General features: G+C 42.3%; 1 protein-coding gene across 4 annotated transcripts in view; it reads right to left on the bottom strand.

The window, feature by feature from the left end:
• Positions 1-11,900: 11,900 nt before the first annotated feature.
• Positions 11,901-14,459, bottom strand: part of esrrgb (estrogen-related receptor gamma b) — a 37,407-nt gene continuing 34,848 nt past the window's right edge. For all 4 annotated transcript variants that reach the window (XM_047338096.1, XM_035143873.1, XM_035143874.2 and 1 more), the window contains one exon: positions 11,901-12,657. In XM_047338096.1, coding sequence (XP_047194052.1) covers positions 12,413-12,657 — 245 coding nt within the window. In that variant the 3' untranslated portion in view covers positions 11,901-12,412. The remainder of the gene's footprint in view (positions 12,658-14,459) is intronic.

The following is a 14,459-nucleotide window of genomic DNA, read 5'->3' as shown; positions in this document are numbered from 1 at the left end:
GAGTAATGTTTTTGTTTTCGCCGGAAAAATATTCACTTGGACGGTGAGATGCTATCTGTTCGTGTGGGCCGTGGAAAAGTGGAAACGAGCTTGGTTTCCACATTCAAAAAACATATCAATCTTGCTCATAGTTATGCGGCTGGAATGGATTACACCACCACTTCAGCCATTCAGTCAGTGTTTTGGGTCAGCAGTTTCTTTTTCTTCACACACCACTATAGTCTAATATCAAAAGACAATTAAAATCATACTTGTTCGATTGTGTGTGTTTGACAAGCTTCATTAGCAACAACTAAAAAAAGGAAAATATATATAAAAAAATTCGGAGAGTTTCCATAACACACAAACCAATACACACATGACATTCATTCAGTGGTATGCTGTGGTAAACTGCTGAGGTTACATCCTTTACACCTCATCTCTATTTAAGCTTTCATTGATACTTATACAGTCATCACACAAGCAAGACAACCTTTTCGGGTGCTGGACTTTGTTCAGTTCATCCATTTTCAAGAAATTCCAATCGTCTTCTGCATTGTCTTTCAATATTTCTGGTTCTGAATAACGTCCATTTCTCCCACTTTTCTTCCAGCTGTTGTAACCTGGGGCGATTTTTTAAGTAAATTTCCTCTTCCATCTCTGAAGAGGGTTTTTCTAAAACTAAAAGACCTGTTGTGAACCTCCCAATGTTCCCACTATAAAGTCCAGTTTTTGCTCTGAGTGGAAGTTTACTGTTGTTCAAACTGCTGAAAATAAGAATACTGCACAAAGCTGCTGCTGAGATATGGTAATGCCAGGCTTCAGAGATGCAGTGAAAATGTTTTATTTATGATAAATCACTTTTAAAAATGCAAAGGATCCAGGTTTCATGTGGGAAATTCAAACCCGACGCATAATAATATTGTGGAAAAACACAAACTGCTAATTGAAAAGGAGGCTGAAGTGTGTGTGTGGGAACACTCTGCTGTTCAGACATATAACAGACATATAACAGACTAATTCAGTGGAACACTTGAGCAAGAAAACAGTTATGATCAAAAAGTGATGAAGAAGAGGTCCTTAGCAATTACCTGATACTGATTTACACACCAATTACATCCCATAATAAGCATCTTCACTTGAATGGGCAATTTGTTAAATAATCAAGAAGTCTCATCATAATATGTCAAACTGATTAAATATTTTTGTCCAACCAAAAACCCAAATAAGTAAAATTGTTAATCATATAAAACAGATAAAAGCGACTAATCCTCACAAATGAGAAGCTGAACCCGAGGTATATTAGATAGATCATAAAATAATTATAAACTAATTGTCTTTTGAATCAACTAATCAATTAATTGAGTAATCCTGGCAGCTCTAGCTGTGATTAATCTTAGCTTGAGTTTTAGGAAGCGTGTTAACAGGAGGAACAGGAGCATCAGCCACTGAGAACTGAAAAAGGTGAATGTGCTCACTGGACACCCATGGGAAACTGTTATTGGATCCTCATTTTCCGATACCTGCCTGGATCCCTGACGGCCCCACTTCATCCTCAACTGTATCACTCCAACAGAAAATTATCCCAGAAGTGACCACTGATCTTCGGACCCAACCCCGATACATTTCAAGAGCTGGATGTCACACTGACAGGATCCAAACCTCTCTGTGCTGAACGTATTGACAGCCATCAATGTTTGACTTGATCAAATACTACCGCACCAGTCAGAGGCCATCAGTGGTCAAGGCATCCTCATCGGCAAGATCTATCGTCTCAATTTACACAGTCCATCCTCTTTAAACTGTGCTATTGATCTTGGCCTAGGTCACGGAGGTTTGGCATCAAGGTAGGGGAGATGCGTGGAGGTGGGGGTGGACAGGGAGTAAGGACGGAAAGGGAAAAGAATAAGGACACAGAGAGGAAGAGGCTTCCCCTGGGCGTCTCCAGTGCCAGGTTCTTCTTTATTAGCATTTGACCCTGGTCTTGGCTTTACTGCTCAATGCGGTGGCCTTACTTTCAGCATATAGTCGATGGCTGTCAATATTTTGAATGAGGATTTGTCACTGCTCTTCAACTAAAGCTTAAAAATACTTTAAACAAACTGGCTCCATCCATTTGAGGTCAACGTTTTCAGTTTTGTTCGGCTATTCTATTCGTCCAAATTCCATTTCTTGATTTCAGTCAACATTTGAGTGAAAGTCAATATCAAACAACAACCCAATTTTCAAATCAATTGTCCTGCTTTTTTTTTTTTTACGATCTAACAGGTGCTCTGTATCCCCACACTTGCTGTTCAGTGATGGGCACATCTCGCGGTCGCCTGTTGCTGTTGTTATTTTACAGCTCTGTGCTTCAGTCCATTAGCAACACCGCTGCCAGAGCAGAGCCGATAAACCATCTGGCCGGGCTCCTGAAACAGATAGCAGCCTCTTAATGGAGTGAAAAAGTAAAAGCAATTAATGTCACATTAGCACATCACTAATAAGGCCTGCCCTCCAGTATGGTGCAGTGAGAATAATGGGTTGGTTCAGCCTGAGATGCATCCCAACAACCCTTCACTGTTAGTCCTGAGCACGGCCGTGTAAGCAGAATTAATGTCCATGAACAGATGAAACGCTTCCATGTCAACTGATCTTTCACTTGGAATGTAAAGTCAAGTACTTTGAATTTAAAAATGGATTTGAAACTGGATTTTTGTCGATTTTACTGTGGAGTTTTCAAGCCTCTAAAACCGACACTGCCGTTTTCAATTAAAAACAACGAGTATATGCTTTATTTTGAATGGGCCAAAACTTTTGGAAATGACGACGCCAACACCCACATTCACTTCCTGATTGGGTCTTACTATGCGCAACGTATCTTTCCCTGATTCACCATGCTCCTATTACGTGACTCCTTTCTGAAAGGAAACTAATGACATCAACCTCGACTGCCAGTGGTGAATGCAACATAACTGATTACAAACCTCAGGAAACTTGTCATCGGTAAAAGAAAAGAAATCCCTGGTCGTCCGTTTGCAGTATTTCCTGCAGCCAAGCAACCAACTGCAAAGTTGAAAATTTGCTTCCTGTTTACACCGGCGCTCCTAGCTTACATAAATATATGGTATGTTATGTATGGCTTTAGGTTAATCTGGATAGAGACTTCTTTTTTATACACTGCAGGTGTAAACATTCATTGTAGCTCTGCTTTTGGTCTCCACCAACTCCTGAGAAGTTGCTAGTTGCTTACTTGGTGAGTGCCATTGATGCTGAACAGGTCTAAACTACTAACCCTAACCCTAACCCCTAACCCTAACCATAACTACTCTGATTAGCTGATCTTAATAGTATGCTAACAGTGATAATTCTGTATGTTAAGCAGGTATGAGGCTATGTTTACCATCAGTTTAACGTGTTAGCATGCTAACATTTACTAATTAGTGCAAAATACAGCTGAATTTTACCTGATGATGGCGCGAGAGGAAATTTATGGATGACTGAGGTTCAAATTTAACTTGAGGGGACCATGAATCTTTATTTAATATCATGGCAATCCATCAATCAGGTATTTTAGTCTGACAAAATACACTTCTCAAGTGTTTATTATACTGGGAACATTTTATCGTTATAAAAAGACACTTATCTTGTTTTCTGTTACGGTGACAGCAGTTCCACATGGAACATTAACCTGTGCTAAAATATTGTTCCAGGTAAACTCACAAGATCCAAGCCCTCATGTGTTTAGTCAGAAACAACATTGTGATATTTACAGTCATTCAGTTCTGTATAACCAACAGCAGCTGCGTGTGAGTCTGTGAATCCATTGTTGTCATGACCTCCGTGACTCGTCTCCGAACTGTAAGTCAAACTTCACACAGCATCATCCCACCCCGTCTCCAGAGCCTCCCCAAAACAATCCATGTCCTCTGGCTTGAATGAGCTGCAGGGTTTTTAAGCTCTGCTTTAATTGTTGTCTTTTCCAGTGTTTAATTATAAAAGCACCAAAGCAGCGTCTAATTCCACCACGTTCCGCTAATTATGTTTGTTAATCGAGCTTTTTTTCTATGATGGCGTCACACTCATTAACTCAGCGGTGACACTGCCCTTAACTGGATAAGAGGCCATTGAGTCACTTTTCCTTTCATTAAAATGTTTCCTCACAAACATCAGCCCTGACGCGCCCTGGTTCAAAGCATGTGATACAACATCAGACATACCTTTCAGAATAAAGTGCTGCATTTTGCTTTATAGTCATAAACAAGATGCAATAAGTGGATTTCTGTCAGAATTCTGAATGTAGTGAGTCCACATCAGAGAATCCTCCCAACACAAAGAAAAAAGCTGCAAACAAGAACTCCTTCCACTTCAGGGGAGACGTGTCAGCCGTGCTGCATAATCTTGTTGCAGGACCAACACACCTCTGTGCTGTAGGTTTAATAAGGATCAGTGTGGAACGAGAAGCTGCAAAACCTCCAAAATGTCAGACACTGCAGTATCATCACTCATGGCAAATGGCCTTCTTTCTCCAGCCTCCCCCCCTTTGTCTTTTTTGTTGTGATCCTCCTGGGCCTCCGGTGCAGAGCGGCGATGCTGCGGACTGATTATTTAAAGCAGCTTGCAAGCTTTCAGGTCATCTAACGGAGCAGCCGACTGATGCCGCTTCTGCAAAGTCAGTGAATGAAATGCGCTGCGGTTAATCTACGTAGAATTGAAGTCATCCGATTTCAAGCTGTTGTCGAATCGAAAAGCGCTGCAGGCCATCGTGGTTGAACATCACAAAGTTAAAATCACGCAGACCTCCATTTAACGTGAGGCCCAATGTAGACAGGAAACACGCCGACCCCACCACTGCTCTCAAATCCCCCAGAACCCCCGTTCCCATACCCACACATGCCCTCAATTACCCTACGAGCGCCACATGTGCGACGCCATTAATAAGATCCACTAATAATGGCGGGCGAGCTCCATTGGCCGTGAGTGAGATTTGACTAATTACTGTAATTGTATTGGAGTCATGCTCATTAAATATGAAAATTGTGTTCTGTGAAATGAATGGGGTTTCATGATCACTCTTGTACGGACAGGCGAGAAATAAATTAGGGAACAGTTTCGCGTTGCGCAATTAACTCGTGCACACACAGCTACCTGCCACACCTCCCGCCCTGAAAATATAATGTTAGCGTGTGTGTGTGTGTGTTTTTGTGGATGTTTGCCAATGTGCCATTACTTGTTGCTCATGATTCTCTTTACACATACAGGATGCATGACCTGCTCGCCTATGAAACGTGGAAATGTTAATATTGTGCACAGCATATAATTGCAGTTGTAATGACATTTTTCCTTTAGTTTTTTTTCGGCTACATTTAATTAATTCTTTCAACATATTTGATTTTATCTGTAGCTTATATCAAGTGCTTTTTTTTTCGAAACAGGCAACCGCTCCAAATCGTTTTTTGTGAATTTTACGGTTATAAAATGAGTTTTTTGACCCTAGAAATTATACTTTTTTTTTGTTTTTCAAATAGAAACCAGTTTGTATGATCACATTTTGTAGCTGACAAAAGCACAAGCTGCACGAACACACTTAAAATCCGTTTTATCATTGTATCTGTGACATTTCTGCCCATAAACAATCAATAGCTCCAATCTGAACACAACAGTCTGCTCCCTTCACACAACAGGATGTGCCGATGACTCTCTACTGGAACTTTTGTTCATACTTTCCTTCCATCATCTCTTGGGATTTTAAAGCAGCTGTCAGGACTCCGGAGCCTAGACGACAGCGTCTGGGAGTGGCTACGTCCCCGGGGAGTGGAGCATCCTTGTCTCTCCCCCCTCCTTGTGTTTCTGCACGCTCAAGTTGTTTGAGAAATCTCGCAATGCAAATGCGCTACTTACCTTTACCGCCCAGCAACAAAACTGTGTCACGCCGAGAGCTCTTTCTCCGCGAGAGCCCTGATTTTGTCTGAGGAGATATAGAGGTGAGGAGAGGCAGGTAAACAAAGCATAATGTGGAGGTCAAATGCTAATGAGCGCTCCATTTGTTACGACTGGCTCCCTCCAAAGGCAAAGCAACAACGTCAGAGGAACCCAGACATAATAAATCATCCAAATAAATAATAAAGATTCAGAGAGGACTTTCGTCGAATGAATTTACAGCCCAGACCTGATTTCTCTCATGTGGCCTTATTTGAATCGGCCCATTTTTAAAGCGGCTTGCCTCGAGACAGCAGGACGGTTGCAGGTCCGTTTCCAGGCCTAACACGTAATTTCCATCTGCTCACTCGTTAATAGGGTGAGACCAGAGAGAACCCCTCTATGAACTGTAAGTTGCTTTCGTTGAAATACACGCCACAACTCAAACAGATGCAGAGCCAGGAGGGGTTTGCAGCTGTCGCGAGGCCTTAGAAACCCCACAGCTGCCCCGTCTCCGTCTGAGACCCCCCCGAGTAAAAGGAGACCAAAAGATGGACGTGACCGATGAGGTGAGGAAAAACCCGGAGAGGCAGGTGGATGTGGAGAATCGCAGGTAGTGGAGGGATCATTTCATTTCCATCCCTTCCTTCCTGCACGCTCTGTGTGCCGTCACTACCTATAGATGGCGCTCAATTCATTTTGAAAGCAGAGGCCCTTGTCGGGGCTGTCCATCACAGAGTGCCACAGACTGCATGGTGGTGGGGATGAGCTGCAGAGAAAGGCACCCTTACCTGTCCTTGAGCCAGGCGAGAGAGAGAGAGAAAGAGAGAGAGAAAAAATAGTAGATTCAGCATGTATGTGCGCTGTAGCCGGGAGCAATAAATCATGACCTTCTTCAATTTACACAGGGAGCATATTGATGGTTTCCTATCTCCTTCACTCACTTTCACCTAGTTACATTGTCTAAGACAACACCACTCCGGGTAACCATGACTGACACTTTACAGCCTATTCTCAGTGGACTCTCACCTCGGCCGCTGAATAATCCCCCCACGAGGCGAAAGGAAGCGGCGCGAGTGGCCGGGCCGTGCAGCCGGGGGCCCGGTGGTGACAGCACAAGGTTGCACTAACAGTGTGATCATAGATTTTCTGAAAGAGGTAGGCAACAAGGTTGGCTGATTAACAGACCACAGTGTGACAGAGCCAATGCCCCGTCTTCAGCACAGACACGGTTTGAGGGGAACGGAAGGTGGTTTACAAGATGCAAAGTCACAGTGAGGACAGTGGGCCGCGTCCCGGTTCTCCTCTGCACGACCGGAAAACACAGCACTCGCAGTTATATGAGAGAAAAAAGCTGCAATAATGAGAAGTGATTAAAGGTTTTCTTCAGTTTTTAGCCACTTTTGGTTTCCTCGGAGTAGCACAGTGCCCAGTCGTTATTTGCAGCAATAATATGGAGTGGATGGACGCAGCCGTGCCAAGGGGATAAATAAAAAGATGAAAAAGTGACAAGCCCATTTATTTGTTTTAATTCAATATTCCATTGAGAGATCTCTTCGCTGGACATCATGGTTGATTTTGTTTAAGGGGAAGGGCTCGTGGCAGGCTGATTAAACACAGACTCAACCCCCCCCCAATCGACCCCCACACTGGCTGAAGTTGAAAGCCCAGTAAATGAAATGACTTCCACAGGATTGCACCACAAAGGAAGGGAGTGTGTCAGATGTGCATTCAGCCGGCGTCGTAGCCAACGCAAGGTCAAACGGGACGCTGTGTAGACGGCGGAAAAACTGACTGACGGTCCAGACGGGAGGATGCCGTTACACCCCGAGGCACCGTCGTTGTGCTATACATACAAGTGCACACACACATGACTGGTCATACTGGGCACTGTTGGGATGTACATTTCCTTTATGTGGGAGGAGATGAGGACAAGGCCGGAATACAACACAGAGCATTGAACTTGTTGCAGTATATAATAGTAGAGTATATAAAATAATGTGATTTTATTTTTGCCCTTCATCTATAGTATGTATTGTGGAAGTTGTGTATATTTTTTGTACGTTAGGGGAAAATGCAAATAAGAATTGTTCTCTTTGTTCTTGTCTCATTCTGTATCTTCACATATTTAACAGTTGATCAAACCGGTGCTTAAAATGCTTGGTTCACCAATTCAACACGATATTATTAATTAGACCCATACTGGAAATCATTAAGCACAGAAATCCTGATATCTTTGCAGGTGCTGCACAAAAATACCCACATGCTGATTTCTTGTTCCCAATTTTCTTTTATTCTACAACCACAAGATGTTCTCAACACAAACAGTCCTCTCCGGGTCTGAGGGTCGTGACCTGAGGATGCCTGTTTCCTGTAGATGAGATAGAAGTGTGTGGGTACTTTTTTTTGCGATATGCGATCCTGAAAAATAATTAAACTCGTCATTAAATATGGTACAAACTTATATGTTCTTGTAGATTTCTTTCCATAGTCGCTGCCTTGAAGATATTTAAGAAATCACGTGCGGTGATTATACATAAACCATGTGATTTTTTATTGTCACTGTACATTCAGTGCACTGTTAGATCTGACTCACTCCAAAAAGCATATATTTACACATGGGTACAGTAGGCATGAACACAACAAACAAAATACAAGAAGATGGCACACGATACTGTCCAGTGAAACCCAGCTGTGGTTGGCTTTTTCATATTCATCCCTTTGTTTTCAGCACTGTGAACGCGTGTGTGTGTGCATTGCTATCCTGTCTCTTTCTGAGTGTTGGGCAAGTTTATAATTAAAATGAACCAACGCTTCTTTTTAGCTTGATTCATACATCACAATTGCTAACATAATGCTTTTGAGGGGAGTAAACCTCTTGGGTAATCACGTCTGTGGTACATACACCTCGCAGGGTCCTTCACACACCGCGGACCAGGACGGCCGGGGAGGTTCCTCCATGCTTTATGTAAATCTCGTCATCTCAGCGTGCACGGAGATAAGATAAGTCCGTAAATGGAACAGCGAATAAGCAGCTTTCTCCTCCGAGGAATGTGCTCCCCAATTGCAGTAGGTTCATCTACATTTTTTTTAATACCCAGTCAGTGATGTCACTTTATTTCTGTGCCACTGATTCCCAGGAGGAGCCCATGGCCCGCTTCCAAACCCAGTGTAATTTTCAAAATATGAATTGAGGTATAGGGTCGAGATGACTTCAGTCGCTATATGTCCTGCTGTGCTGAGAACCGAAAGTCCACAGAGACAGAGACCGAAAACACAAATAAAAGGAGAATATCCCACCTCGGACAAGTAGAACAGACCTATTCTCACTTGAGTAATTACCCTTTTGACTCAATGCGGTGATTTGTATTATACAGCTATTCAGGTGGGTTCTAAAGTGGTGCTGAAGTTGCTACTACATCATGAAAAAATTAATTAAACAGGCAAAATAAACACATGACCATCGCTATATCAACGCACAGCAGCTACAGTATAGGGAATATAGGGAAATATGCACAATACATTTGCCGTGTACAGCACTATACAGAATGTCCATGTTGTAAACAAAGCACAGCTAAATGTCAGCCCGACGCCCCCACAACACATAGGTGGCCATATTTGCCATTGCATAGCGCAGTGATCGCTCCGTTACGAAAACTATTACAGACACCCGTGAAATCGCCTTTGTAAAGGTTTTTTAGACGAACCCTCCCCGCCATCAACCGAAATAAAACGTCTCGCGTCCCCAAGGTGGAACCAAAGCAGGAATTTAATTGCTCCATTTCTATTGAGAATTTCAGCTTAGGAGACAATTAGAATTAATTGGATGTAGTCGAACCGTTTTAGAACGCGGAAAAGTAAATTAGGCGGTTTTTTTTTTTTTTTTCTTCTTTTATTTTTCTTATATTAATTTGGGGTGACGGGAAAGTTGGGGAGAGAAATGATCTGCTATGAGTCTTTAAAGTGCACAGAGGAGGTATACGTGACCGAGCTCTGATCCGTGTGTCTGCGGTGGTCAAGTTTTTTTGGGGCCAAACACAGATGGAGCTCGTCTCCAGTATGAAAACATGACACACAGCTGGACGCTCAGCAGAATGACGCTATTACTATGAATGACATATTTATAAATAACGTCCAGATTTTTGAGGAAACAGCGTTGAAGTGTAACATCTGGCTCAAAATGCAGTTTCACTCATGTTTCGCTCCATTTGACGACACTCAGCTTTGGTTTGCTACTGTACAAAGGTGGTTCATCCCCCCCCCAACTTCAACTGGGGACGGATTAGCTAGTTATACATTTAGGGGGAGTGCATCATGGGAATTGTATTCTCTACTGTATTGGCTTATAATTATCTATGCATTACATTACAGTGAATCAATAGCGTGTGTTTCCTGTAGGGATTGTCTGCAGTTACTGGTCGCTTGGCTTTTTCTGTTTTACGTCTTGTTTGGGCAGAAGCTAATGGCACTTGACACTTTAAAGACAAGAAAGTGTTCATAAGGGAGAATATGTGTCTCACTAAAATCCTACGAGCAGCTCATTTATCTATTATCGTGTTATTTCGTTCCATCCAACCCGCTCAGGTTATCAGAACGGTAAGAAATATGTTGATAACTGTGCCACGTTACTCTCATTGCTTTCTTTGAATAATTTGGCAACTGGTTTACAATAGATAGATATAACACTCTAAAAGTCTACTGTCACTTCTGGAATATGTAGACCACGAACTTAGCCTGTGTCAGAGTGCGAGTGTTTGTAAAATCCTGCACAAAGTACAGTAACAGCCTGAAAGATGAGATCACACCGTCATTAAAGACGAGCTAAAAACTGATAGAGAACATCTGTGAACTGAGGTCTCGTGTTTTCTTTAATCATTAATGCAGAGTGATGAAATTCAAGTTACGCTCAGAAACATGTGTCATTATATTGGTGCACACAAACATTTAAACCAAGCATCTGTTAATGTGCTAAATATAACCAGGTTTGTTGTCAGTTGTCTGATCTGACATAAAACAAGCCTTACAAGTTTTATTTTTATTTTTTCCCCTGCTGCCTTGAAACATGGAAAGATCAAATGATCAAAGGGAAAATTATTTGTCGTAGTTAACGAATTTCTTTCATCTGTTGCAGTTAGGTGTCAAAATATTTCTACATTGGCTGTTTATATATAGGCAATTCTTTTTTTTTTATCTCTGATGATATAGGAAATAAAACGTCAAATTTGTCAAATTATAATAAAAGTTGAGAGATTATGCCTAATTGTGACGGCAACAAATGACTATTTTCACAATTGATGAATCTGCTGATTCATCAATTTCTTTTTCAGTTGTGAAAACCGATGCGTTCAATATTGTGACACTTGTTTGAGTGTAACCTAAACAAAGGGGGGTTGGACACAAGAAAAAGCAAAACGTATACAATATAATGCAATGTAATACGGCACCATCACAACATATAGACTCAAAATGACCACAGAGTTGAATACGAACCTTTGAGACACGACTGAACGTTACAATCATCACAAAGGTGTTTTTTTTATTGCAGGGCTATCAGGTTGGATTAACGGCCATATTAGATTGCATTAAATTGCATTGCTGTTGTTGTGTCCTTTATCTGTATTTATCCAAAAATAAAGGTTTTAGGAGAATTCACATGAAAAACCCTTTTAGCTTAGCATGTGTGTGTTTCACAGTATGTTTTAGTTGCCAATGAGAAGTGATGAGTGAGTCTCTAGAAGCAGAAACCGACGACCCGAGGCTCAATTTGCTGCCGGACGCAATAACACCCATTATTGCCACGTTGTTCATGGATGCTTAGTGCAAACACTTTGTGAACTATGACCACCAGCCAACCTCCGTCCTTCTGTAAGCACCGAGTTGACCATCACCACCGAGTCGATGAAGCTACTATGAGGTAAATATATCACGAGGAAGTCGAGTTACACGCCCGCAGTGGGCGGCGCTTTCTTTGATGACGAATATAAGAATATGTCTAACATTTCTCCCCGCTCCCCCCCCCCGCCCAGTGCAATTTCACACAATATACAGTACACATATTATATGCAGACCAGTTAGAGACTATTGCTTCAACAACTGAGATTAGAAAATACCAAAGGAAGAAACTAAAAAAACAACACGTAATGTGGCCGTCACGTGGCCGCGCAGTTCTTCAGGACATTTAAATTAACACACTTTTCATTTTGAGATGAAAATAAGATAAGAAACAAATTCACAGAAGCTTCAGGTGATATACAGCAGTGGGTCTCTGGTTATAACAAGACCTTTAGTTGCCTGATTTCTGTACACAACATCTTTATATACATCATCGTGATCCCACATCAATCAGGTTGATATTCGAGCCTCTCCAGTTCCGTTTTCTCTTTATGTTTATTACGATTTAAAAGTGTTAAAATGACTCAGTAGTCCAAAGCTTCATCCCTTCACTGTCACTTGGCACGCTGCCTTTGTTTTCACGGGCTGTCTCTCGCCTCGCATTGGGCAATGCAGCTGCCTGTCAAGCATCTGGCCCCGGGTGTCAAGCCTTGGCCTCCAACATCTCGAGGAATAGTTTGTGCATTGGGACCTTGCCCTGCATTTTGATGCTGTAGAAGTGCTGAACCGCCTTGGTGGCGGTCTGACGGAGCAGCGGCAGGGTCATGAGCAGCTTGCCTGCCCGCCGAGGGTCCTCCGGGTGCTGGGAGCCCTCAAAGTCCTGCAGGGCCTCGTGGAGAGAATCCTGGAGCCTTTGGACGGCCTCGATATTCTCTATGTGCATGGAGTCTGGGGCAGGAATGGTGGTGGGGGAGGGAAGAATGAAAATATGATGGAATGATGGAGGGAAGAAAGACAAACATAAATATTTGAATCATTCATATTTTAAAGTTATATATAAAACTGGAGTTGAGCACATGCGTCCGACAAGGCCCAACAGTCCCCTTAAATGAAAACAAGTCTTATAACTAAGGCCACATTAGATTTCTCAACTCCACATTTGTGGTAGTTACAGGTTTCTAGCCGTAGTTGTTACTATACAGCGGCTGAAAAAAACGTACACTGCCAAATCAATATTCACACAATTATCTGAGAATTCAACAAAGATGTCTCTCAATGTTAAAAAAGCAACAAATAAAATCCTGGATCCGCACCAAAATTGATTTACTTCTTCCCTGACCCATAACACACCCTTCCACCAAGTTTTGTTGTAATCAGCACAGTAGTTTTTGCGGTATCGTTCAAACTAACAAACAAACAAATGCAGATAAAAACAAAAACCTCCTTGGAGGACAAAACAAATGCATTCGATGAAAAGCCTTTTCTACTGATCTGCATTGCGCAGCACATACGCAGCTACGACAACTTTGGTGTTTTTGCAGCAGCATCAGCCGGCTTTCGATTCCGCATCCAGTCTTTGTAAACATGCAATTTTGGAGAGAGGTTTTCTCTTGTTAGTGGTTAATGACACTCCTTAAATAAATGCCTAAGCGTGGCCAGGACTCTGGGGAGCGGCAGGAGAGGGAGATGTACTGTAGGTCTGTATAAATATACAGTTGGACAGGAAAAAGATTCATTTCTTTTGGTATCATGGACCACATACATCCCCCTTGCTAATGAATTCAGATGGCTGCATTACTAGGATATCGTTCAGCTGAATGATGGCAGCAGATGGCCTTCATTTCCATAAGAAAGAGCAGTTGGCCCCCTTATGTATAGGCTCTAAAATAAAACCAGTTGAGACTTATTAAAAACTGCTATCTATGTATAAGTCTACAAGTTAGAAAAAAAGCGCACTCGTCCTCCAAAGGACACACTGACGGAGAGCGTTTTAATGGACAAGCAGCGGTTTGCTTTCAGCCAATTTCACTGCCCAGACTCACAGTGTCAGGTCTAATCTGTGTATGCATCATATCCACAATTCATCAACTCCATGATAAAACAGAATGTGAATTCAATCCAGTATTATAATTGAATCAAAACAATTCATCTCGGCTTTATCTATCACAGTAAATTCCACTTGTTTCACCCTAAACACACTGTTATTACTGAGGCCAAACCAAACGTGGCCGCTGATTGAAGCGGCTGAGTGGATTAGATCGGCGCCGCCGCCAAAGTTGCGGAGTGAAGCAAGACCGTGTATGAACATGTAAATGAGGCAGAAAAAAGGAAAGTACAAGGCTAATTATGTTCCTAACTGACTGATTAAGTCTCTTTTACCAGTCGCCTTCTGTGTAAATTGCATTTCTATCTTGGGAAATTAACTAGGCTATGTGGACCGCACATGTGTTCCAGCTACTCTTCATTTGAAACCTTCATGTTAATGCCGATCTGATCCTCGTTTGGCCGTGCGAGCATGTGTGCGTGTGAGAAACCGAGAGAGAGAGAGAGAGAGAGAGAGAGAGGGGAGGGGAGGGGAAGAAAGAATATGTTTCCAAATGTGTGTCAGTGTGTGGAAATGCACAGGGAGAGTGTGTGACTGTTTTAGGGTCTGTGTGTGTGTGTGTGTGTGTGTGTGTGTGTGTGTGTGTGTGTGTGTGTGTGTGTGTTGAAGGAGGTTAGGGGCGGAATGCAAAACTAACTTTGAAGAA

Source organism: Hippoglossus stenolepis, chromosome 20 (genome assembly GCF_022539355.2).
Source record: "Hippoglossus stenolepis isolate QCI-W04-F060 chromosome 20, HSTE1.2, whole genome shotgun sequence".
Lineage (NCBI taxonomy): Eukaryota > Metazoa > Chordata > Actinopteri > Pleuronectiformes > Pleuronectidae > Hippoglossus > Hippoglossus stenolepis.
This window is presented reverse-complemented; position numbering and strand designations above follow the sequence as displayed.